This window comes from Engystomops pustulosus, chromosome 6 (genome assembly GCF_040894005.1).
Source record: "Engystomops pustulosus chromosome 6, aEngPut4.maternal, whole genome shotgun sequence".
Taxonomy (NCBI): Eukaryota; Metazoa; Chordata; class Amphibia; order Anura; family Leptodactylidae; genus Engystomops; species Engystomops pustulosus.
In genome coordinates this window covers 135,799,330-135,825,733 of record NC_092416.1, presented here as the reverse complement: position 1 = coordinate 135,825,733, position 26,404 = coordinate 135,799,330, and the positions used below count along the sequence as shown (strand labels likewise).

The following is a 26,404-nucleotide window of genomic DNA, read 5'->3' as shown; positions in this document are numbered from 1 at the left end:
AATTCATTCCTATAAATCACATGTGATTTCTTTCAGTCCCGGGTGATTGTACAGCAGCTGGGAGAGAGGAATTTTCACTCCTTTTATCAGGTTTGTTATTCATCATAGAAACTTTTATATTCCATATACATTCCTGTATATCGCTACATCTGTTCCTGCCTCTACATCTAACCCTCCTCCCAGGGGGTCTGACCTAAGGTGTGAGGTCAGCCACTCCCCTGGTACCTGAGTGGCTGGCTGAAGCCTGTCCTAGCGCTCAACGGGTTATGGGTAACTTGGTCTAGGTGAACAGACATCTTCCTTGACCAGCAATTGGTAGCAAGAAGACGGGAGGCAGCGATGTAATAAAGGTTCTCCGTGGGGCACTCCTGGTGTGTTTGTGTGTGTGTCGTGTAGGGATCCCTGGGCACATGTTGAAGGGGAGGCCCGTGATGGTAGCGGCAGCCATGCATCACACTTTGAGACAGGGCTGATGAACATATAACGCACGGTTTCTTTATTAAACTGACTTCCAACATGGCAACGGATAACAGGCTTAGGTAGTAGGCCCTTCCTCCTAGGTTCCACCAGGTAACTGATGTTGCAGGCTCTGTGGAGGGATGCACACAGAGCTGCTGGTCTGATAGAGAGGAAGCCCTCTGAGGAGACACAGCAGCTGTAGGCTGCTTGATTCTGCAGAACTTCTAATGCTGAATTATAGTAAAAAGACACAGAGCCTTGCAAGGAGCTTCCTTATATAAACTTTAGCAGGAGCTCATTGCAAGATATGCTGGGCTCACCAACCAATGGCTGACCTGAAAGATCAAAATTAATTGTAAACCATGTAAACATTAACCCTTATTTCACAGGCAGATCACATTCAGCTGCTATGCAAATAGTCACTTGGTGGTTATCTAGGATAGAAGATTAGTGTGTTGGCAAAACATGAAATTACCTAGTTTTGCTTAATAGAATTGGTCAAACTCTATTGGTTTGCCAGGAGGCCAACCTGAGTGAATTAGTTTGTAATGCCCCGTCTGGCGGGCCATTACATTTGAAGATTATAAGGGAGAGCTCATAGAAGCAAAAAAAAAATGTTACATCTTTAAAGGGTTGTTTCATGCAAAAAATGTGCTGACTTATCCTATGGATAGGTCATTAATATTTGGGATTGGTGGGGTTTCAACTCTGGACACCCCCACATATCAGCTGTTCTTTGCTTCTGTCTTGTTGCATTCCCTGTTCTGCTGTGGGTGCTGGGTGTTGATTCCCCACCAATCTAACATTGTGGACCTATCCTTTGGATAAGTCTCCAAATATACAACGTATACATCTGTATTTTTTTTCTTACTAGTTGATCTTAGGAGCACCAGAGCAGACCCTTCGTTCTCTTCACCTCCAGAAGGATATTGCATCTTACACATACACTAGATCCATGGTTCAAATGAAGGTGAGAGCATAACAAATGAACCTAATCAAAATTCCTAATATTTTGCTCATAGCTTTGATGGTTTCATAGATTATGTAGCTAATGTGATTCACGTCTCTTCTCATCCAGTCTTCCATCAATGATGCTGGAGAATTCAAAGAAGTGTCAGAGGCCATGAAAGTGATTGGCTTTAAACCAGAGGAGATCCAGACTGTCTACAAAGTCTTGGCCGCTATTCTACATCTGGTGAGTAGGTGCAAGTATGTGGTGGAGAAGCGGGGAAGAAAGTGTCAGCTCTTAGGTTTCAGTGTGCTGAGCCAGCTGCTACTGACGATCTTTCAGAAGGAGAAGTCTATGAAAATTGGCAGAACTTCTCTGCAGCTGTGTAAATATACATATTTAGTGCAGCAATTACATGAGTCTACCATACCGGAGCCAAAGGATATACACACACTTGCTTAGAAGACCCAGCAAGTACTCAGTAATACTGTAATGACTACCTGTGTGCATAGAAAACAATCAGAACATCCTGCAGGTCGGTGAGTCACCTCTTTAAAGAGGTAAGCCAATCAAGATAGAGACATGCAATGTGGCCACATCAATCTTGGACCACTATTGATTTCTACAGTCTTATCCTCCTTTGACCCTACACAGAACATTTTTTCTTTGATTTTATCGCTCTTCTGGACAACTCAATTCTCGAAGCCGCGTTAAAAAAATCATAAATGATATCAATGTGATCGTCTAGTATGTATTTAAGAAATGATCGCTTTGAATAGATTTAACAAAATGTATAGTACAGATTATAATGGTAAACTATGTAACATACTTTATTAAATAAATGTGTTCCAGGGTCCTTCTTTTTTTCCTTACTTTCTACCTTATTCGATACAGGTCCTGTATCCACCGACAGCTATGAGATAAGCTGGACAGTCTAATTTTGTCACTCTCAAGGGGAATATTACCTGGAAATAGTTAATCGTTATCTTCCTTTCCTTATCCCTGTGCTGTGTACAGAACAACAGATACACTGCTCACTACAGGAGAAAGAAGGAGTAGGCACAAAGAAGCTGCTTTACCTATTGAAAACATATTACTATCATCACCTGCAATGTTTATTTCTACAATAAAATAAATCTGCTTAAAAGATTTAGTTATGCTTTAAAGGACTGATTAGAAATGTTATATTTTATGTAGTGATGTAATTTTTAATATTTATCAAATTAAGTTTAAGTTATCTATTAAAATAAGTATTCAGTTAAGGTATCTAAAATAAGTGTGCATGCTACATCACCATATGATTATTTGATTTTCTCTTTTTAAGGGGAACCTCAAGTTTGTTTTGGATGGAGATACCCCCCTGATTGAGAATAGTAAAGTTGTGTCTGTTGTGGCTGACTTACTTGGCTCCAAATATGAGCTCCTGGAGAAGGCTCTTCTGTACAGGACTGTGGCCACTGGGAGAGATGTTATCGACAAGCAGCACACTGAGCAAGAGGCTTGTTATGGCAGGGATGCCTTTGCCAAGGTACAGACTCCCTGCTATGGTGTTGCCGGGTGTAATATGCTGATGGCGTAAGTCATGATGAGGGGAAACGTTTATTCACTACGTTTATACCTTGCAGGCTATCTATGAACGTCTGTTCTGCTGGATTGTGAATCGTATTAATGATGTCATTGATGTGAAAAAACAAGATGCCGCAATCCACGGCAAAAACACGGTTATTGGTGTGCTGGATATCTACGGATTTGAGATTTTCGACAATAACAGGTATAAGGGCTTATACTGTTGTACTGTTTTCATTGCAAATAATTATCTTATGGATGAAGAAAAACAAAGAGCAAGGGAGTCAACAGGGAATCATGGATGTGTTGATCAGGATTTAAAAAACCAATGACAAAAAGTAAGGAATGCCATATAATAGTAAAAAGAGAAAAACAAGTATACCGGTACATACCCCATTCTCTCTTTGTTAGTTTACTTGCCTGTAGCAATGACCATGCAGCCATCTGGGGTCTGCATCTGCAAGTATAGAATTTTTTTTTCTTTGGGGGGGAATATTTAATAGTTAGTAAAAACAATATAATATAGTAAAGGGAACAGGTACATGGAAGCAGAGAAAAATCAAGCAAAGAGAGGCAGAGAGAAGAAAAAAAAGGTTCTCAAGGAAAGTCTTCTAGATGACTTCTAGGATGGACACGTCCACCATCAATGTAATGCTGTCTCTTCAGCACATCACTAGTATAGATCAGATACCCCAGGGTGCGGCCAGGGATCTATACCTCTTTGTGAGGATTTTATAATTACTTTCTTAAGCTTAACCCTTAGAAGAATCTTTCACCAAACTGCTTTCGATGACATTATAGGAAATACAACTTTCAGAAGGGGTGCATGTAGCATATATGTATAGGTGGTAGTTCTCAAGAAATCCTAAATGGGGCATATTCAAGCCAAGAACGGGCCTCCCCAGACATAGAGTTTTTTTTTTTAATTTTATATATTTTTAAGTCCTGGATAATCGCCATATTACCAGGTAACTATAAAAGCACTAGAATTGTCTTGTAAGCTCGTAGGACTTAATAAGCTAGTAATATGAAGATCTAGCTTGTGCTTTTCGTAACTAAGCAGTGAATTGTGATGTCTATGGTGAGGTGATCAAACTTAGAACTTGTCCATGTCTTCCAGCTTTGAGCAGTTCTGCATTAATTATTGCAATGAGAAACTCCAGCAGCTGTTTATTCAGCTGGTCCTGACCCAGGAGCAGGAGGAATATAAGAGAGAAGGGATTCCCTGGAAGCATGTACGTACCCGCATCACTTGCTGCTCGACCACCATGGTTTCTTTGACCTGTTTCCATAAACCTGTGTGCTCAGTTATGCTCCTTATACATCTCTCATTTCATACTCTCCGCAGATAGACTATTTTAACAACCAGATCATTGTGGACTTAGTTGAGCAGCAGCATCGTGGTATCATTTCTCTGTTGGATGATGCTTGTATGAATGTCGGAAAAGTGACGGACCCCATGTTCTTGGATGCACTAAACAAGCAGCTAGGAAAACATGCCCACTACTCCAGCAGGAAGGTAAGCATAGTAAAATGAAGGAAGGTTGATGGGTAAAAGGGGTTTATGGTTATAGGGCTCCCCATTCCCTGGGTGGGGGTCTCATCTAACAAAGGTCAAGCCACAGGACAGGTCATTAATAGCCATCTGTATGGGTGTAATTTAATAAGAGACATGTCTTCAGCTACTTGTGATGGCTGCTACTCTATGGACGGGGCTGTCTGCTTTCTGCTCTGACCATAGTGAGTAACCGCTGATAGTATTTTGTGTTGCACCCAGTTTTAGATGATCTGTCCTGTGGAGTGGTCATTTAGGAAAAGTTTACATCTGAGCTGTGCTTTCAGTTTTTCTATGCCATCAGAAAATGTAAAACCTGAAAAAAATGGATCATATAAAAGCCATTGATTTCAGTGGGTTTCTAGATGCATCTGTTCTCATCAAGCTCCCCTTCTGTCATCTTCATTTGTTTGTACGGAGAAAGAATTCCTGCAAGCACAATTCCTTCCATAATAAAATAACTGAGATCTAATGGAACTGACCCCAACCACTTTATTTAAAAACCTATTGTAAACTATGGAGGTTATAGCTGTGTTTTTGTCTTCCTCTTACGGAACATAAGAACCCACAGCAAAAAACAAACATGACAGAGTGTGTACAGGTCATGACAGTCAATTAAAGCAGCAGAAATCATTTGAGAAGGAGGGAGTAACCCTTCTATCAAGCCACTGACCCTGAAAACAGAGCAACATTTTGGGCTTAAAGGGGTATTCCCATCTTATCTATTCATGACATATCCACATGGGTATTCTGGGACCCACACTTATCTCAGAAATGGAGGTCCACTGACCTTTTTCCTGCAGCAGTGAATGATTCAACTTTGGAGCTCCGACAAGAGCCGAAACTACACACTCAGCGCTCCCATGTGTGGCACTCTCTCATGATGTGAATACCCCTTTAAGGTTATTTTAAAGGGAAGGGGCAGAGCACAGGGCAGGCGGAGGTGAGAGGGGGACACGGAGGGTGCACTGTAGATCTCTGTGAGGGACAACCATTGGGTGGCATGAAGATAGGGGGGTACAGGAGGTGGTCTTGGAGGGGGGAGCTGGGAGATATTGGATGAAGGGGCTTTGTAGCTGAATAAATATGCACTTCTACTGAAGATACTGAAATGAGGGCAGGTAGGCAGCACCCTCCCAACATACTGCACAGCCAACAGTCTGATCTAGAGGCCCTCTGTCTTTTCAGACAGATGAAGGAAAGAAAATATTTTCCATCCTTTTCCTCTTCTGCAGCCTCCTCTATGTTGTATGCCCTCTCTTCAGTCTTGGCAGCATGTAGTGTCACATTGATGCTGCCACCTGCTGAATAGGGTTATTATCTCTACTCTATTACAAAAGGGGGATCATTTTCGGCATCCCTTCCCCCAGGAAGCAGTACACAATGTCCTGCTACTAACTAGCCTCTGAATGCTGTGTACTGGACCGCTAGGCCCCCTGCTACCAGGGGCACTACAACAGTGCTATTGCTATGTGAAATTACAAAGCTTTATCACATGCTTACACCAGAGTTATCTAAATTAGATGGGTCATTTTCAGCCACTCCATATTCTGGATAAGAAGGATGTCTCCACTGGAGGATTCCCTCCAATGACAGCCGTATGTCCTTATTTTATGATCCTCAATTTGAGGCTAAAAATGGGCATCATCTGCATGGAAGTACTCTGTTCTCGTACTTGAGTGGAGCACTCAAGGTTTAGTCAGATTTCCTTTAATTGTGTCATGATCATCTAACATGGGGAATCGACTTTCTGAAAGATTCTCTGTCCATGCAGCAGCTGTATCCTGTTTTTGGCTAATTCTTTGGTGTAGCTGCTGCATAAATAAAATTTTAATCCTTAATATGCAAATTAATTTCAGAGGCTACTGGGGAAGTGGAGTAGCCTCAGACAGCCCTGGGGTGAAGACTACTCCACACAGCCCCCCAGTAGCTTCTACAGAGCCGCCTATACGCTCTCCAGTTCTTTGAAACTGGAACTTGAATCTTTGGGATGGGGAAAGTAGATAAAGGTAGAGACCAGTGTCAGACATTGCATTCTCATAATCTGTATACATTTCTGAGGAGAATGACATGGATGGGTAAAAGTTAGAGCATGCTCTATCTTTTCCTGTGTTTATGGCCGGGTGCCGTACATTGCTTTGGCCGGTGTAGCACACGGCAGTGTGAAAGTTGCCTTAGGATACCTGCACACAACAAAGAAGATGAGGATGTGTGCTAGCCATATTTTCTGTAGCTAGCACAGATCCTGATTGGTTGCTATGGGTACATGCACACGGCTTTTACAGCCCTGCGCATATGCCGACTGACCGAGATGCAAACGATGGAGCAGGACCTATTCCCGCTCAAGTTTGCCTCAGCGGAGCTCACCCACAGATGACACAAGGGATGCAAACAAAGGTCCAAAGGACCTGCATATTACATGAGCAAACGGGCTGCATTTGAACTGTGGTCATAGGCTCCATAGGTTGGCACACAGTCTCATGTATTTGCAACATCCCCCACCGGGCCTAGACTTTTCTTGGGGCCTGGAGGCAGCCGGGGCCCAGAATACCGGAGATAACGCACGTGAAATGGACTCAGAGCTGAGCTATATCTTTTCTTTGGCAATTGATGCGTGAAAAACGCATTGCACTTGCACTTGTTGGAGACAGTCTGGATTACTGGAGAGTGGTCATGGAGAGTGAACCTCAGGAGTTTGTTCACCAGCCTGGATCCTAAGACCTCTGTCACTTCCTGTCCAGGGGTTTTGTTATACTCTGGTCAGGTGGTCTCACTCTCCAATCACACTCCAGTTACAAAGGTGGAACACCATTGGATAATAACATTAAACAGTTTTAACACTTGCCTGTCCAGGCAGAAACTACTGCTGCTAATTACCTCTAAATGTACCCAATGATACAGGGGGCTTATTCGCAAACAGTCCTCTGCCATGAGCATTGTCAGGGGTGTTGCATATTTCTATGGTCTCGTTCACACAGCTTTGTTTTCAACGGGCCCCATGTATAAGCGGACTGCCCGAACCTCAAAACTCAGAGCTGATTCTATTCAAACCCAAGTTTGTGGCTTGATCAGGCCTTTTCTACTGTCATCAGCATGTGAGCAGACGTCACACAGGGATGACACACAGGCTGCAAACAATAGACTATGGACCTCTACGCTCTTCCCCTTCCAAACCCCCCCAGCCCCCCGGACCCTTGATCGTGCCCCAGTGCGAGGCTGTGAGCATTTTTCTTCTAGGTCAGTGTGTGATTTTACATCCTGTAGAACACTTCTCACATGTATAAAAGTCATTGTATCACTTTCATTTTGCCTCCCCTGTAACAATATACTAGTATACATGGTATTTGCATCTGTGTATTAATTTTACATTTTACTGTTCTTATCTCTAGCACGATAAGAATTCTAAAATATAAAGGGTAGGCGGGGAGTATCCTTGTAGTTACATCAGTCATTTCTAACTATACTAATAAACTGCTAATATATATGATATATGCAATTATTACGGTATGCAGATTGTGTTTAATGCTTCATAACATAAATGGCTCCATCCTAGCTTGTGCATGAAGTTGTGAAGTTGTTCTGAAGATTTCCAGCAGAGGGAGCCAGAATCCCTACTGGCTGTATTGCACGGCTCAATCCTTGAGAGATGATGTCATGTCTGGCCAATGGCCTCTGTACTGTGCTGTCTCCTGAGTCACACAGTCCACAGGCCTATTGGTATTCCAGACTTTGAAGTGGTAGGCTCTTAACACTTTGCTGTGGAATCTGTGAGATTTTTTTATGTTAACAAAACATAGAAGGCTCATAAGTATCTTCTATATCCTCATTGTATGGGATGTTCCAAATATATGAGCTGTTTGAGAAGGCTATCAATCATTGCAGGAAGGAGGTAGATAGATGGTCCCTGACAGTTCAGGTTTACTTCAGTCACTGGAAGAGGATAACCTGTGGAGTTTTACATTCTTTAGTTTATTTTATATATACATATAAGCAGTAACTGTATAATTCTGAAGACCTGATTGATAAACTCTTCCAGACCATAACTGAGGGTTGAAATGGTTATAAATTGCGAGTATCATAGTTTCTCCATAGATCATGCAGTGTTTCACAGACCACCCATATTAACAAGGATGGGATTCCTTGCATCATAGACATATATAATATGCACAGAGTTCCTGCTTCCCCATTGTAATACTGCTGTTCTGCAGGGATGTTTCCTGTCCTCTGCACTGTAGTCGGTCTGTGAATTCGGGTCAGCACACTATCTGTGATTCACAAACTGACTACGGCTCTGTGAATCGGCCCTTAGTCTAACAATTCCTATGACTTGAATCCTCACAGACCCCAATACAAATTGTGTACCGCTTACCCAAATATAAGTGTTTGCGTCCTCCGAGTCCTCCCACACTCCAAAACATACTGGTAGCTTGATAAGATTGTGAGCCCCATGGGGACAGGGACTGATTTGGCAAGTTCTGTGCAGCTCTGCGTAATCTGTGTGACTATATAAAGAATTATTATTGTTATTAAGCAGCCATTCATAGGACTGTCGTCTTACATGGTAGAGTGACAATCCTGCCCCTCAGGTGAGTTGTGATTGTACACACTGTAGGATGTATGTAATCTGCTACATTGAAAATCCATCTTTTTTCAATCATAAAATGCTAAATTCTGTATCTCTTTCATAAAATATTGCTTTTTGTTGCTTATGCTCATTTCAATTAAAATAGTATTTAATTAACACAATGAAAAAAAAGTCTGGTGATATACAGAAACTAAAATGATGAGTTTACTCATCATAAGCTTGAAATGGTCTCCTAGTAGCAACAGAATATTCTAGTGCTTTATGTTTTAGTAGCTCAATGATTTACCGTTACGATTGTGTTTTCACATCATTTTAGGTGTGTCCAACAGATAAAGCTTTGGAATATGATAGAGACTTCCGAATCCGACATTATGCAGGAGATGTCGTGTGAGTATTGGGATTTTCCAGTCATCTATGCTATCAATCTGTCTTTGAGACATGTATGTGAATCAAGATTGGGACATTTTACATCATACATGTATTTTTATTTCAAAACAGCTACTCGGTGGTAGGATTTATTGATAAGAACAAAGACACGTTATTTCAGGACTTCAAGAGACTCATGTACAACAGGTGAGAAGAAGTGGCGATGCTCTTATGTCTTCTCCATGAAGGCCTCCTTTGTATTGGGCTTGAGTTTGTAGAACAGATGGATCTTAGGTTATGTCTACAGAGAAAGTCCATACAGCTGGGTAGCTGCCATACGTATAATTGTTCCTTTTTCTTACTCCAGTTCAAATTAATGTTGTCATGTAGCAGCTCCCACTCAAATACAGTATATATTTCAGGTGCATGGCAGATGTGATGCACAATGGCATTATTTGAATCATACCACTTCTATAGTAATATGCATGAGGAATAAAACGGTTTCTATTCACAACATTAAAGGACATCTGGTGATGGAGTGTCCTAACTAGACTGCTCATTTGGTCTTTTTTATATGTTTTCTTGCCTCTTTTTATTAACAAAATATCAACTTTGTAAAAGTGCCTGATGGCGCCCGAGTGCAAGCCTCCTCTTGCTCCTGGCTGGGGAATTAGGATCCGGCCTGTGACGTCAGAGCCGGGCGTGGAGAGAGTGGAGCATGTGCTCTCTCATAGAGACTTTCAGTGGGGGGCGTGCATAAATTAAAAGCCGGGGACACCAAGAGGCGCTTGGGGCGCCATCAGCCTAAGCACCTTCGGCACTTTTATTTAGTTAATAAAGATGCAAGAAAACGTCTAAAAAAACTGTCCCCCTCATCTTCTAGACTGAATGAGCAGGAACTAATTCAGTAATCTGGTGATGGATGTCCTTCAACGTAAAGTTTTATTTTTTAACACCTTTCCCCAATAACCATCTGTAAATTTTCAACATGTTTGTGTTGATGGGTGGAGACCTAGCTGCTGTGACTCACTGCTACCTCAATCTGCCTAGGACTTTTATGTAATCTTGACAACTAAGCTTCTATCCATCTTTTGCAGTCGTTTCTGAGTTAATAGTAGATTAAGAAGAAAGGGAAGTGTATGATAAGATAAAAGTACAAGTGAAGAAATAAAGTTATAGTAAATTTTACTGTGGTATTATAAGGGTGAAAGCCAATACTAGATTTATAGATCTGTCCTTCCTGGGCCTTAATTTACCATAAACATTGTGTTTCATCCTGTTTAAAAATGTAGTTAGAACCTTATTTTGACATCTTTTTTGTTTCACTTTTTTTATTTGCTTTTACTTAGTTCTAATCCTGTTCTAAAGAACATGTGGCCAGAAGGGAAGCTGAGCATCACAGAGGTCACTAAACGTCCTCTGACTGCAGCTACATTATTCAAAAACTCCATGATCGCCCTGGTGGACAATCTGGCATCCAAGGTACAGGGGAAAAGAGTGACCTTAGTAGTGGCCTTATGACCAGACACTTTTTATCCATAATCCTTAAAAACTTTAACTTATTATTATTGTACTTTTTACTACTTTGTGCTGCAGGCATGCTATATGTAACTTGGGTCTTCAATGTGTATATATCCCTAGCATATTCTAGTTTACATAAAGTCCTTCATAAAAAGTTGATTAACTTTGCATTAGGTATGTGTTCTTCAATAACAACCTGTAGTATAGAGCTGCATTGACTACTCTGTAGACTCCAGAGCTGAAATCTCTGCCATTCTTTATGTGTGCACAGAGATGTACTTTATTGTATAATCGCCTATCTTTCCTTGTCTCCATCGTTCTGATCGCTCAGGAACCCTATTACGTCCGATGCATTAAACCAAATGACAAAAAATCACCAGCTCTGTTTGATGAAGAGCGCTGCAAGCACCAAGTGGGATATTTGGGTTTACTAGAGAACGTCCGTGTCAGACGAGCTGGTTTTGCATATCGTCAGGCTTATGAGAAGTTTCTCCATAGGTAAGTTTTTTTCCTTTACTTCCACATCCAGATAAAGCAGGAAAAGGGGACGGGATGTGTAGTCATAGTTTTTTATGAATTAATATAAAGCTATGTATGACACCTTTGTCTTTGATTTAATTCCCCTTCCTTGTCCTTCTGTCTAGATACAAGATGATCTCCCAGGTGACGTGGCCAAACCATGATTTACCTTCAGACCAAATTGCTGTGCAAAAACTGTTGACAGAGTGTGGTTTTCACCAAGATGCCGCCTATGGTAAAACCAAAGTGTTTATTCGCACCCCACGTACCCTATTCTCCCTGGAGGAGAAGCGTAGTGAGATGTTGATAAGAATTATTCTCTTCCTGCAGAAGGTAAGGTTGAGCCTAAGTAAGAAGTTTACAGGTTCTTTAAAATTTTTCCAATATTTTAACATTCTTAATTTTCCTTTAGATGTGGAGGGGAACACTGGCCCGCTGGAAATATAAGAGAACAAAGGCTGCCCTCACTATTCTGCGCTATTATAGACGCTACAAAGTCAAGTCCTATATCAACGAGGTGGTCCGTAGGTTTAATGGGGTAAGGACCAGTAGAGATTACGGAAAGCATGTAAAATGGCCAACACCTCCTAAGGTGCTTCGTCGATTCCAGGACTTTATGCAGAGCATCTTTAACAGGTACATTGGCAGCGGCATTGTATAAGTAGTGTGTTATGGTGTTGTCAACCAAACCAACAGGACTTGTAATCTCTTTTTACAGATGGAGAGCATACCAACTAATAAAAAGCATTCCTCCAGCTGACATACCAAAAATCAAGGCTAAAGTTGCTGCTTTTGAGTCCCTCAAAGGTCACCGGGCTGATATGGGTCTTCAGAGGAGCTGGGAAGGGAACTACCTGTCATCTGTAAGTGCTTGTCATTTCTTTAACGTTTTAAATTCTGTACTTTTTGAACATTTTTACATTGCAGCTTGTATCTCCTTTCTGAGCTGTATTCACAATTCATCTGGTTTCTGTGATCTCCCATCATCACTTACCTTTCCTGAAATCGGCATTTCCTTTTTTTTCTTTATACAGAAACAAGAAAACAGCCAAGGTTCGGCATCTTTTGTATCTCGGGCAAGTGAACTACAGAGAAAAGACAAGTTCATGCAGCCACTCTTCTCCTGCAGCGTGCGCAAGGTATACATAGATATTATTGTGATGTATGGATGGGGGAGATTTACTAAGAATAGCAGCCTTCATTGTCTCTTGCTTTAGCATAACACACACCAGATTAATAGGCTCTGACCTCTTAGTAAATCCAAAAGGGTGGTCTACCACTCTTCCCTGATTTCCATCAGGTTTGTCTGGTTTAGAACAAGTTAAACCTGGTCTAAAAATCAGGAGCAGTCCCTGCCATTTTGGGAGACTTTAGTAAAGTCAGCATGAACACCTCAGTGTGCCCTGCTGCCACCCATTTGGCAGCAATGGCATTGGGGGTTGCAAACCGCTTAAAAGTTGCTGAGAAAACTTGTGGACAACACTTAGTACATATCCAAAAATGTTGCTTTGTTGTTGAGAGCTTGACCTGTAAAGATGGCCATAAAGTTTATATTTTGCCAGACTCCCTCGTACACATGGGCACTGGGCTTGGCAGAACAGCGCATGTTTCCTAAACTAGGAGTTAAAAGAAGCTCCTCAACATCAAATTGGTAAAGTTGAGAAGACACCATGAACAATGGAACAAACCAATTTAACTTTTGTGAGTTAGTCCAGTAAGGTGTATGGTCAGCTTAAAGGACATTTACCACCAGGATGATGGATTGTAAACCAAGCACACTGACATACTGGTGCGTGTGCCCCCTCTGGCAGGATCTGCTCTACTTTTAGCTTCTTATGCCCTTGTTTTTATAAAACAAGTATTCAAAAATTATACAAATCAACCAAAGAGGCTCCATAGCTGCTAACTGAGTCTTAAGCCTCTCAGGTTTATTTGCATCATTTTTAAGTCTTTTTTTTTTTTTTGCAAGATCAGAGAGATTATGCCAGGGGGGGCACACACCAGCATGTGAGTGTTCTTGGTTTACAGTCCTTAATACTGGTGGTTAAAAGCCACAGCAGTATCTAGATGTTTTTACCTAGATGTTTTTTCAGTTTTTTTACCACAAACTGTCACCTGTAGAGAGATTTGTCTGCATAATGCATCCATCTTGCTTTCCTCTATCCTCATTAATACATAATGTTTCTTGTTATGTTATAGTATTAACATATTTTGCAGTATATTTTACTTAGTGATTGGTTGGTGGTTTATTTCCATTATCACCTTGCGCAGTATTTGAAAATGATAAACTGTTCTGTCCTTCATAGGTCAACAGGTTTAACAAAGTGGAAGATCGCGCCATATTTATAACTGATAGACATCTGTATAAAATGGATCCCAGCAAGCAGTATAAAGTCATGAGCAGCACGCCTCTGTATAATGTAAGTTATAAATCCTCTTTTACAGAAGCATTGTTACATGAAGGCAACAGTTGTACACTTACATTTGTTATCCATGGCCTTCTTCCTTCCAAAATCAACGTAAAAAATTATGCTAGTGAGCGACAAGGGCTTTGGGGGCATTATTAGGGCTGTTCTGTTTCTTCATAAGATGCTCCCTTGGCACTTCCCCTACCCCCTTGTCTTCTGTAATCTCACACAGTTGGAGGGAGGAGTGATCCTGCACAGTGTAACAGCCTGTGAAGCTACAACATGAAGGGGCTCTGGTAGCGCCACTAAAGCCCTTCTAGCTCATTAACATAATTTTAAAAACTGATTTTAGAAAAAAAGCAGGCCATGGATAACAAATTAACTTATATGATTTATCAGTTGTATAGGAAGGTGGTGGTTGAGTACACCCATGCTTATGATCACTGGGAGTCAACCAGCTTCTTTAAATTGGTGCTATGTTTGCTTGTCTTATCTATCAAGGTTAGACAGGTTGATTAAAGTTGCAAACCAACCAATTCTCCCCTTCCATACAAACACTGGCATCAATAGAGCTTGGCTTTATGATGCTGTATCCCCAAGCAATGAAAACAAACAACAAATTCTCTCTCCTTGCTGTCATTACAACATGTAAAGTAGTTGGCAGAAACGTTCTCCTTGCTTTTAGCATATTAGAGACATGACAAGTGTCTTCATGTATGTACTGGATGGAGGGTGAGAGTCGGGGGCTCCTGGTAACATGAGAAGAGCGTGTATGTGTTTATTTGATCATTGGACATCTGCTCTCTTGAATCATTATCCAGAAATCAATATTTCTGTATTTGTGTTTTATACAAGAATAATACATTTATGTTTTTCCCTTTCATCTTAGTTTTCTGTGTGTTTGTGTGGATCTTTTTCAATCACAAAAATTGCATCCATGTTTCCTCCAGATTGCAATAGAACATGGCTATTTGTGTAACATATCTGTAGACTTGGCACCACAGCACCCCTTGTGGCCATATAGAAAACATCATCATGTTTCCATCCCCAGGAATAGGCACTTTCTATAGAAAACATAAGCTATCAATTGGTTTGTACTCATCAGAAATTAATACCTTCTGCGCAGTATTTTATATTCCATAGTTTTTTCTTGCATGTATTTATTGCTAATTGTGCGTCTTTTCACATTAAATTAAGGCTTATTTAAAGGAAATCTACCATCAAAATCAAGCATGCTAAACCACGGACACTTATTATAGATCCAGGCACAGTTACTGCGGTATTTTTCAATTATGCTAATGAGCCCAAAGTGCTCTGGTTATCATTAACAGAGGTCCTTTGTGCTGTAGCTTCACAGGCTGTTACTCTGTGCATGAGTACATTCACCCTTCCACTGTGTGCTAAAGACTTCTTGCTGCTGTGAGATTATAGCAGAAGAAGGAGTAGAGGAAGTACTGAGGGGGAAGGGGACAGTGTTGCAGCTTGTGAAGCTACAGCACAGTTCTGGCTCATTAGCAAAACGCTAGAAGTTGATTTTAGAAGGAAGGGGGCCATGGATAACAAACATAAGAAGATTAACACAGTCACAGTTCCTGGATATATGAGTAAGTGTCTATGGTTTATCATGCTTGATTTTGATTTGATTAGAATTTTTCTTTTGCACAAAATATACATTAAAGGAATTGTCTTGGATGTTAGAATTAGAAGTGATCATGTAAATACTTAGACACAATAACAGACGCAGCCAAAGAACAAAAGAGGTGCTTTTATAGGACAAATTAGGCCTTTTAAAACATTTCCATCTCTCCCCATATAGAATAACCCCCTTGAGTACAGAATTACCTTAACAACAGCTGACAGCTTTGTTCCATCTGTCGGGGTCCTCAGACCACGAGTCTGATCATGTCTACAGGGAAAGCAGATATATTTCTAACAGAGCTGTTACCTATCAAATATCACTCTCCTGCGGCCTGCACCATATCAATGTCCTTACTGCCACTAGTCACTGATTTTTAATATCATTAACCATGTAGTGGCTGCTCTATCCATGTTTATATGGTAATCAAATACATTAAATACATTAAATGTTCTCTTTTCTGTCCCCTGGATCTTGTATCTGAAGCATTGAGCTTACTGTATGTGGATTTCTATTGCTGCTTATTGTAGTGTGGAAATCAAAGTGTCTGTTCACTTCTCATGCTGAAAGGCCATGCTAAAAGCTGTCTGCTTTCTCTTTCATAAACACTGGGCTGCAGTAATAGCATGCATGCCATGAATTATTCATTCAACTGTGAAGCAGGAGAGGAGATAGTTAATGGATTTGGTCATGTGTATAATCCAATGCAATGGTTTAGGTACCCCTTATCCTTATGAAAGATTTAAAAGACCCTGCTCCCTCGTCTATCAGCTCCATTGTTGTATATTCTTCTGCATTAAAATAGTTTTGGAGCATCTGTTTTGTAGAACTCTTATGGTGTCTTTCCTCTGTTATTCCTCCTGGAAATACATTACTAAATTGACTGGGTCTTCTGCTTTCTCTTGGCTATTTGTGAGAATGAAGTAGTAAAAAAACTGATTCAATTTTGATTCACTCCCAGAATGAGGAGTCAAATAGATGTAAAATATCAGTAGCTTTATTTTTGCTCCAAGCAGTGGTGGACTACGAGTTTTAGGAAGACACCATTCCCTTCTTCAGGTCCAAATATATACACTAAAAGATGCATGAATATATTTCTATAAAAGCACATAAGTAAAAACATTTATCTTAAGGGGGCCATAGCTAGTAGGTACATAAAATACATAAAATTGGATGTACATAAAATTGGATGTAACAATAAAGCATCGGATGCATAGTAAAGCATGATAGGATTTGCACATGAGGTAGCAAATGTAAATTAGTGAAATAATAGTGATAGGTTTAATGCAGAACAGAAAAATTGGAATACATGATGAGAAATGTCTTCATTTCTCATGATTGAAGGAAATCTACCATTTACCAAAAACAAATAATTTCCTTTTAAGATTATACATATAAATTACTTAAACAATGACCCATTTGAGCTACCAATAAGAATTATTAACACTTACTAAGGAAACCATTGCCTCTATTGACTACATTGTAAGGCAGCCCGCCTTAACATCAAGTATGACTTTCAGGAAGCCTAATGACATAATGCTAGATTCTATCGTGGAAAATGTATTTGCATATTTCCCAGAATCCCCAAGTGGAGCTTCAATGGCTATAAGTCTCCACACACCTGCAAGGTGCCCTTAATTGGCAAAGTCTCTGTAAGAAGAACTCTTACTCCTTGACCCTACAACTTATTAAAAGGTGTGCGCTTTCTATTATTCTTGTCCATTTAGAGTGTCCATTCAGATTTTGTATACCACCCAGTGCTGTCATTAAAGCTATATAGCCTATTTGTATATACATTTCCAGGAGGAATAACCGAAATGGAGTTCTGAAATAATTATTAAATTACTTATAGAAAACTAGGAAAGTGAAAGAGTCCTCTTACCAGTATCATACCATCTTCCCTCCTAAAACAATAGTAAATATTTGTGTCATCATAGAATAACAATTCTTTATCACCTCTTCCTATAATCTTTCTAGCATTCTTTTGTTTCTCTGTTATTTCTCCTGAAAACATATAAATGAACATCTGGGCGCTGTCATTCCTCTTATCAATGTCAGATTAAACAGTATTCGGCACAAGACTGATGCAATTCTCAATTTCTGTTGAGAATTGCAAGATTGTTCAATAATCTGTTCCTGAATGGTTGTTTTATGGCATTAGAAAAATTATAATATTGCTATGTGCAAAGTTTGTATTTTTGGGTGTTATTTGTCAATTGGCGCTCAAACTTGTGAGCTTTACTGTAGTTAGATACAGTACAGAAATTCACTGTTGCATTATTGCATTATTACATAAATCATTTATGGAGTGTACATTATGCATTGTTAGGACTTAATTCCTATATAACATCCAGAGAGAATGCCCTGTACATTGTGTGTATTCTAGGGTCTAATCAGATGAGAGCACTTTCTTCCTAATCTGTCACATTATTATAACCTGATGGGTATGTTGATGCCTGGTATAAATAGTGGTTTTATTAAGTAAAGGCCGAGTATTCATGGGATTGCAGCAGCAGCAGTAGTAGTAGAGCTGATGAGAATAGACAGGAAGGAAAGAATCGGCTAAGGAGGCTGCAATCATCCACTTTGGAATATGCAAGCAACACTGCGTCCAAAAGCATCCCATCACTGTGACAACTACATGGGGGATGGGGTTACCATGGAGATCTCCATGGAGATTGGATCAGCCGATGTCTGGTCCAGCGCGGGCTTCTTCCAGCTTGGCCTACAGAGATGTCTGCTCTTAGTCTCTACAAGCATCTATTTTGGTTACATCATTACTTTCCTTTTGTCTCATTTATTTCACAATTCCCAGACTTTTGAATAAATATATATATATACTGTATATTGTATTTGTAAGTATTTCTAGCAGGGTTTTGCAGGAAAACTGGTTTGTGGGCATGCAGGGCTTACATAAAGTGGAGGCTAGAATATTTATGAAATAAGGGCCACACCATGTGAGCTCACCATTCACAGGAGCACCAAATGATAAAGCGGTCACCTCCATAATTATTTACAAAAAGGGAAAGGTTCTTTCCAGCACAAGGCCCTATTACATAAACCCTGTATAAACAGGTTTTCATACAGCTTTGTCCATCTTAAATTGATGCAGAAGTTTGCCCACCCTCAAAATGCATTCTACTGTTCATATTGAATAAATCTGATGAATTGTATCCAAATTTTCCTGTCCATCTTCCACTGTCCCATAAACAAAGGCCCTTGGGAGTCTTCTTCACAGCTATTATAAGAAATTCTAACAGACAGAGCATGTGGAACTCAATCAGAACCAGAAGCTGCTAGACAGAACCTGCAGGTGCGGTGTGTATTTATAACTGTACGGCACCACCCTAAGTGTTCATATACTGTCTCCCTCATGCCTCTCACCTATGTGATTACAGGTATTGAGAAATCTGACTTATTATATTTATGAGGTTAAAGGGTTTGGGCCAGTAAATAGCCTTTTCTATTTGTGGATTTATTGACTGACTCATGTGACATGACTGTGAATAATTAGAATAAATGGATATAGCTGACACTAATTATTCTATGTTAATCCTACATGTGACAGACATAGACAAAAGATAGAAGTGTGTGCTGCATAATGGTATTGCATGGTTTCTTTAAGTTGTACTACATAGAACAGATGATTTCCTAAAACCTTAAAAGACGGCATCGTGTTAATAAACTTCAATGAAAGGGATTCTTTTAGGGAGATTTAGACACTAAACTATAGATCCTTATGGACTGCTGGTTTAGTGTTCCAATCGCCCTTTAACACTGTGGTCTGTGTGCTATTAAAAACTAAACCTGAATATTTGCCTAGAAATGAGTCAGAAAAGGCTCATCAGACTCGTGTCTGGTGCTCCCGGTGCTTTGCTTTGGTGAAGCTGATGTGGTACACCCCAGCTTCATTGCCTATGCCCCATACCCACAGCACACAGGGTTGACTACACCGGCTTCAGTGAATGACTGTTCAGGTGTGGGAGCTCCGGACCAGGGTAAATGTAAGGGTTTGGTTATTTTTATGTGTGTTTACCGGTGTACGGTGTCTATGTGTGTCTACGGGGTATGTGTGCCCGTCGTACCGTAGCACCGTACATGTGGGTGGAGCGGAGGAGAAGATGAGCGCCGCTCACCCCCGCCCTTCTCCATAGCAGTATATAAGGCGCACTGTGTCGTATTCTGGGTAAGGATAGGACATGTCCGTATATACGTCCCCAGTACGGTCGTGTAAATACATCCTTACTGTGATACATGTGGGGTCTCTTCTCACCCCCACTCTCATTTATAGATGCCTCCCAACTTCTGCAGCACAGAAAGAGGGACAAACGATTAATTTCTTTGCCCTAAGCCTGCCTTCTTTCCTCGCCCCTTGCACAACCCCCACACAGTATAATTCCAAAATTGGTGCCCCCTCACATTGTGTCCTGTCCCTGCCCCCCCCCTCGCTCATATTATGGACCCTCTGATGTTGTAAATCACAGCCCCCCCCCCCTTATTGCTCACCCTAAGCAGCTCTCCCTCATATTACCCCCCAGCCCCCAGGAGTTCTCCCTCATGTTAAAGGTGCTTGAAATAAATCTTATTTTTGACAACTGCTTTAAGAGAAGAGGCTGATCAGTTTTCTATTCAAAATTGTGTTGGGTGAAGGCCAAAAAGTTACTTCCAAATGAACTTGCTGTCCATGGACTAGAAGCAGAAGGCTTAGTAGAAGTTGCCAAGCCTTTGTGTGACACGTGTGACTTCCTATCTGTTTAGATATGTGGCTATTTTTGAGGACCTGAGCATTTTATTTAACCGCTGCCTGATCTCTGGAAACCACAGACCAATCTATGTTTTCTTCCACAAGGTATCTGGTATCAGTGTGACTGACGGAAAGGACCAGCTGGTGGTTTTCCATACAAAGGACCGCAAAGACCTTATTGTATGTCTACGTTTTGCTGGACAATCCCCTCAAGACAGTCGTGTGGGAGAAGTTGTGGGAGTCTTGGCCAACCACTTTAAGAGGTAAGTGCTGCTGCAATAGACTTAAATTGTGAACTATACCTGACCTGTGTCTTCATGTTAGATTGCTCTTCTTCTTCCAGAAATGTCTCTTTTGAATAAAGGAAATATGCAAATAAGGTTTCCAGGATGTCTCTTTTTGCCTTTCTTGCTACCTTGCTGCTAAGGCTTTTAGCATCAAGCATGACTTTCAGGAAGCCTAATGTAATAACATGGGATTAAACCCAGACCAGTGTATCTATTCCAAAAGGAACTCATTATTTTTGAATAAGAGGAAATTGATACAAAACTCACCCTGCACATCCTGGTTGTATGTTTTAGCAGGAAATATTTAGTGTCTTCCATTAGTCAGGAGTCTGTAAATTTACTCTGACCTTGTCTGAGCCACATAGAGAAACCAGCCAATTAGAGCGCTGGACCATTACTCTTAATTACAAGCTGTAATTTCGCTGCTCAGAGTTGAGTGCTGCTGTCTCTATCAGCTAGTGAGTGCAGCTGAGTGCTTAGATTTATTGATTCGGCCTACCATTACCCTTCTCATGTCCTGGAACACTTTACAATGGACTCTGATTGCTGTTACACCAGATATAAGTAAATATAAATCTGTATATTTGTATCTGGACCCCAACTACCAGATTAGGGGTTCAAGTGTGGCCTTGGACGTAGCTTGTGAACTTGAGAGGCAGAAGTGAAAGGGATAATGATCCTAATGATCCTGTGATATGTTCCTCATTTACACATTTCTGTGGTTCTTTTCTCTCATTCCTGTCCTCCATCACCCTGTGTGACACAGCTGCGGGGGGGGGGGGGGGGGGCTCCATGCATCTCCCTTACACTTCAATGGATTAGCTTTCAGCTGTCCTTACCACCTCTCCGGCCCCATTTCCTCTCTACCTTCCCAATGAAGCTCCTTTTCCTCATCATTATACACCTCCCTCTCCGCTCATCTTCACCGCTTCTGTTACAACATATAACAGACATGTGCTGTGGGGTTGTGTCTTTATGACCTCTTCCTTTATTTTGACGGTTCCTTACCCTTTAATTCTTAGGAGAGGAGTTTTATTGTTTCCATGACAGCTGCATCAGTATCTGAATAGATCTTTGGAGAGGATGGAGAGCCTAATGAGCTCCACTAAGAAACCCCTGGTCAGCACCAGGCAGCCATCCAAGCTCTTTGTAGCTGTCAGCGTCCCTGCCCCACTCTCTCTGGTCTGCACCCCCTCCTCCCTCCATCCTTTCATCCCGTGCCTCCTCCTCCCATTCCCTTTCGCCTTCCATCTTTTTATTCCTATGAGAAGGGTGAACGCGTGGGGCGCTCAGCAAAGAGTTTCCCAGAATCACGACAGCAGTTATAGCTGTTCTTCAGTATGCCAGCGTCTCGGCTTGGCCCATATATAGAGCAGGATTTTTTTCTTCCAACTTTATGTACGCCTTTGTTATAAGATCTTATAAAAGCACAATAGATCCTTATCCTGTTCCACCGTAAGTGACTAACAAGATCTCGGCCTATATAATTTGCAGTGTGATTACATGGTGTTAATCGCTCTCACACTGCACTGACATCAGAGGCTGCCACCTCTCACCAGCTCTATCCTAGGCAGCTCAGTACAAATAAATTAGGATAGACTGTTTAGCTCAGTAGTAGTAGACAATAGAGCCTCTTCCCTATGCAGGAGAACATTATTTATCACCACCACTACAGGCATTGCAGAAGTAAGAAGACCTGACATTGTCAACCGGTTTTTGTAAGTGGAAATTATAGTCAAAATCGGGAATGATAAACCAGGGACACCTAATCATAGATCCATGCACCGTGAATTTGGTAATCTTGTCCCTCTGTGCTGCCCTTTCCCAAGCTGTTACACTGTCTTACCCCCTGCTCCCTCAGCATTTTCTCCCGCCTGCTGTAATCTCACACACTGGCAGGGTGGGGTGATTTATCTTCACAGGTTGTTAGACCTTCTCCCCCTCTACTTCCTCTGCGCTTCATCCCTCCCTCTTCATGAAGTAATCTCACTGCAGCAAAGGAGGTTTTAGCACACAGTGGGAGGGGGAAGTGCTCCTTGTAACAGCCTGTGAATCTTCAGCACAGAGGGTAACACTCACCAGAGCCCTTCAGGCTCCTCAGCATAATTATAAATGTTTATCTTAGAAGGAAGGGGCAATGGGTAACAAATATAAGAAGGTTACCACAGTCACGGTGCCTGGATCTATGAGTAAGCGTCCCTGGTTTATCATGATGGATTTTGATGGTACGTTTAGGAATTGTCTATCTTTGCAACCTTTTTTTCTGCAGTCTATTTAAAATAACAAATGATATAACAATTAATAACCTATAATCACAAGTATATGTTATATAATATATGTACCCTTTTTAATATAGACTTCATGGCTTTACTCCGGGTCCTCCGGTTTCCTCCCACACTCTAAAAAACCATACTGGAAGGTTGATTAAATTGTAAGCCCCATGGGGACAGGGACTGATTTGGCAGGATCTGTGCAGAGCTCCGTAATCTGTGTGCGCTATATAAATAAAGGGATTATTATTACTATTATTATTAGACGTCCTATGCAGAACTATCAATTTATCCTGGCTGCCTGCCCCACATGAAATATGGGTACTATTAGTAAGGAGTATGACTCCCTCCCATCTGCCCTATACTTCTAATTAGCTTAGGTTTAATAGCTCAACAAGAAGCAGGGGGCAGACGAGAGGGAGAATGATGACAAGATCAGATTACAGTCACTAACTACTGAGGCACATCCGTTTGCATAGGAACCGTGTCACAGATCAAGAGATTTATTATCCAATATGTTCTGTAAAAAAAATAGATGAACTGAAACAATGAAAGTGTCCATTCATTTATCAGAAGATTGTGTCATCTCTCTGGATGCTGGGAGTAGTGACCAATATGCATGTGCATCGCTTTTTAGGTTTTTTCGATTTTAACCTTGTTTTAGGATGGAAATATATCTTACCTTGGGGAGACTAATTTTGCAGGTCTGTGGAGACTTAAAAATAATAATTATTCTTTATTTATATAGCGCACACAGATTACGCAGCGCTGCACAAAGCATGTCAAATTGTCCCCTGTCCCCATGGGGCTCACAATCTAAACAGCCAAATAGTATGTTTTGGAGTGTGGGAGGAAATGGGTAATAGGGTTTGTGCGGCCAGCTCACGGCCTAAGTTTACTTCTGTAAATGATGATGGTGGTTGTGTTGCAACCTCCGATATGTAAATTGTTACCATGTGTCATTGTGCCTGCACTGATGTAAGAGGATGTTGGGACACCTAGAAAAAACTTCCTCTGTCTCATATCAGCCCTAGGACACAGGTGCATACTAGTTTAGAAGTCTAATCCCACAATTAAAACTATATACAGATTGTTACTGTTTCTATTGTTTTTATGTACTTTGCTTGAAGTGTTGGCTAGCAACCAGCTGACGTGCTGTCATTCTATTTGGTAATGCAATTGCATGTTTCAGAGGGGTCATAGGGAGTTCTGTCTGTATGTATCGTCATAAGGAATAGGACCTGCCCTGAGGTTTGTGGCTCGGGCAGTTGTCTCCTAGCCAGGACGTTGTGAGTAGGAGCCCATAGTAATACTACATGGGGATGTGTGCGGGCCATTGACACGATGGATAACACACATCCCGGAACATATGTTGAGGTGCGTGCAACCGAACTCTAAATAACATGGCAGCCTCTGATACATTTCATTAAACTGTGCGTGATTTCCATGCTGATCCTGCGCACAGAACAATGGGAGGAGTTGTGTCCTGAGAATCTCATTAATTGTCTGTCATTTTTCTATCCTGACAGTGAGAAGAGGCGTTTCCAGGTCACAGTGTCGCACCCAGTCCAGTGTAGCCAGCACGGCAAGTCTTGTTCCATTTCTGTGGAAACCAAGATAAATCAAGCACAGCCTCACTTCAACAAGAGTCGTTCCGGCTTCACCCTAAGTGTGCCAGCCAATTAAATGCCGGGCACTTCACCACATCGAGATACCAAGTGTCTCTGCTCCGTGCCTTAAAGGGGGTGTCCAGTTTCCACCAATAAATGATATTGCTTGTATTAGGAAAAGTTATAGAATTTTCCAATATACTTATTGTATCAATACTTGTTGTTTTCTAGAGCTCTGCATGCTGTATAGGCAGCTTTAGTGTTTAATATCCGTGTATAGAAATCTGTCCATGTGCACGGCTCGTTATAACACACAGCTCTGATTGCTGACTATGATACTAACGAGCCGTGCACCTGTGTGACATCACATGACCATGGACTAGTGTATATCCACTGAACCTTCCTGTAGAATAACAGCAAGCAGAGATCTAGAAAAGTGTGAGGAATTGTTGTAGAATGTATATTGGGAATTTGTATAACATTTCTTTATACAAATAAAAACATTTATTTGGTGGACAGGACAATCCCTTTAAATAGCCAACTACCCAGCTGTATGTTGGGGGATGGGGGACTGGCTCCCCCAGCAACTGTTCTGTGCAATTTTAACCAAGGATCTTCAGCCTGCAGCTGTCTCTTTTAGAATTATATATAATTATATGCTGGCAGGGTAATTTTTCTAGCAATAATAAATGTAGGTTTCTAACGTCTATGGCGCCAAATCATTGGTAATTTTCTTGATTTGTCAATGTATATTTCATTTCTAAAGACCTGCAGATTACAACTGGACGCGTGCTGGTGCATGGTATCCAAATTCAAGTGACGTCTTTGGGATTGCATTCATATAAATTAAAAATTGTTCCTCTATAAGAAAATGTCACCATCAGTGACAGCAGCAATGGCATTGGGTCCATGTTGCAGGGTGCTGAGCAAGGGGCCTTAGTAGGACTAGAGTATCTAAGGTGTGGTACAGCATGTCTTCTTATCTAGCAATGATGGCCGTAACCAGTACAGTGTGACCGTGTCTCATAGCAATGACTTTGGCCAGGTTTATCTGCTTGTCAATGTATTTAGCAGTCCATTATTTTTATGATACTTTTGGTACTGTACACGTATTTTTCAATGCAAAAAAAAAAATTGCTACCAGGATGACATCTCCCTCCAATAAATGTAAATTATTTAAGAATGTATGAATCCCTGTAGTCATTGGTTTACTATGCTTTGCAATGAAATTGCTACAGAAAGAGAATATAAAGTATTTATATTTTCATTGTGATTAGAGGTAGATGTTCTGTATTACAAATGTATATTCATCAGGGAATCCCTCTTTTCATGTAACCAAACATACTACACCGCTCACTACTCTAGAACTCGACGTTCCGAGCCCCAGTTGTGGTGGTATAATAGTCGTGGCCTTCATAAGCGATTATGGAATTTCTTCAGTGACCTTGCTGTCAGTCCTGCAAATGAAGCATAAAATGAAGTATGGTGTAGTCTAGTCCAGGGGAGGACGAAATAATAGAGGCAGAGCTAGGGGAATGCATCAATCTCTGAATGCATCAGTGAAGCCAGAATGAAACCCCAGCTACGTAGTGCACGCTGCATACCTACAGCCCTTGTGCAGTGAGGCCAGGGCGTACTACGCTTCTACATCATCTTTGTGTCTGAAGTAATTGCTATGTTATATATGGCTATGTCATTTCACACATCCAGCTGCTCTAAAATGTAATTTTAGAGATGCAAATTAGGCTGAATTGATGTAAGGAAAATCTACTACCAGGATGAAGAATTGTAAACCAAGTACATGTACATGCTGGTGTGTGCCCCTCTGGCAGGTTCTGCTCTTCTTTTAGCTTCCTATGCCCTTCTTTTTTTAAAAAAAAGGCTTTACAATTATGCAAATGAGCCTGAAAGGCTTGGGGCTCCATAGCT

At 41.0% G+C, this 26,404-nt stretch overlaps 1 protein-coding gene across 2 annotated transcripts in view; it reads left to right on the top strand.

Annotated features, from left to right (window-relative positions):
* The window catches only part of MYO1D (myosin ID), a 57,090-nt gene extending 31,432 nt beyond the window's left edge, over positions 1-25,658 (top strand). For both annotated transcript variants that reach the window (XM_072111184.1, XM_072111185.1), the window contains exons 5-22: positions 37-90; positions 1,334-1,429; positions 1,538-1,654; positions 2,733-2,936; positions 3,034-3,179; positions 4,095-4,209; positions 4,323-4,493; positions 9,431-9,501; positions 9,613-9,687; positions 10,830-10,962; positions 11,333-11,499; positions 11,646-11,853; positions 11,933-12,156; positions 12,239-12,383; positions 12,555-12,659; positions 13,827-13,940; positions 20,414-20,571; positions 24,395-25,658. In XM_072111184.1, coding sequence (XP_071967285.1) covers positions 37-90; positions 1,334-1,429; positions 1,538-1,654; positions 2,733-2,936; positions 3,034-3,179; positions 4,095-4,209; positions 4,323-4,493; positions 9,431-9,501; positions 9,613-9,687; positions 10,830-10,962; positions 11,333-11,499; positions 11,646-11,853; positions 11,933-12,156; positions 12,239-12,383; positions 12,555-12,659; positions 13,827-13,940; positions 20,414-20,571; positions 24,395-24,551 — 2,460 coding nt within the window. In that variant the 3' untranslated portion in view covers positions 24,552-25,658. The remainder of the gene's footprint in view (positions 1-36; positions 91-1,333; positions 1,430-1,537; positions 1,655-2,732; positions 2,937-3,033; positions 3,180-4,094; positions 4,210-4,322; positions 4,494-9,430; positions 9,502-9,612; positions 9,688-10,829; positions 10,963-11,332; positions 11,500-11,645; positions 11,854-11,932; positions 12,157-12,238; positions 12,384-12,554; positions 12,660-13,826; positions 13,941-20,413; positions 20,572-24,394) is intronic.
* The last annotated feature ends 746 nt before the right edge of the window (positions 25,659-26,404 follow it).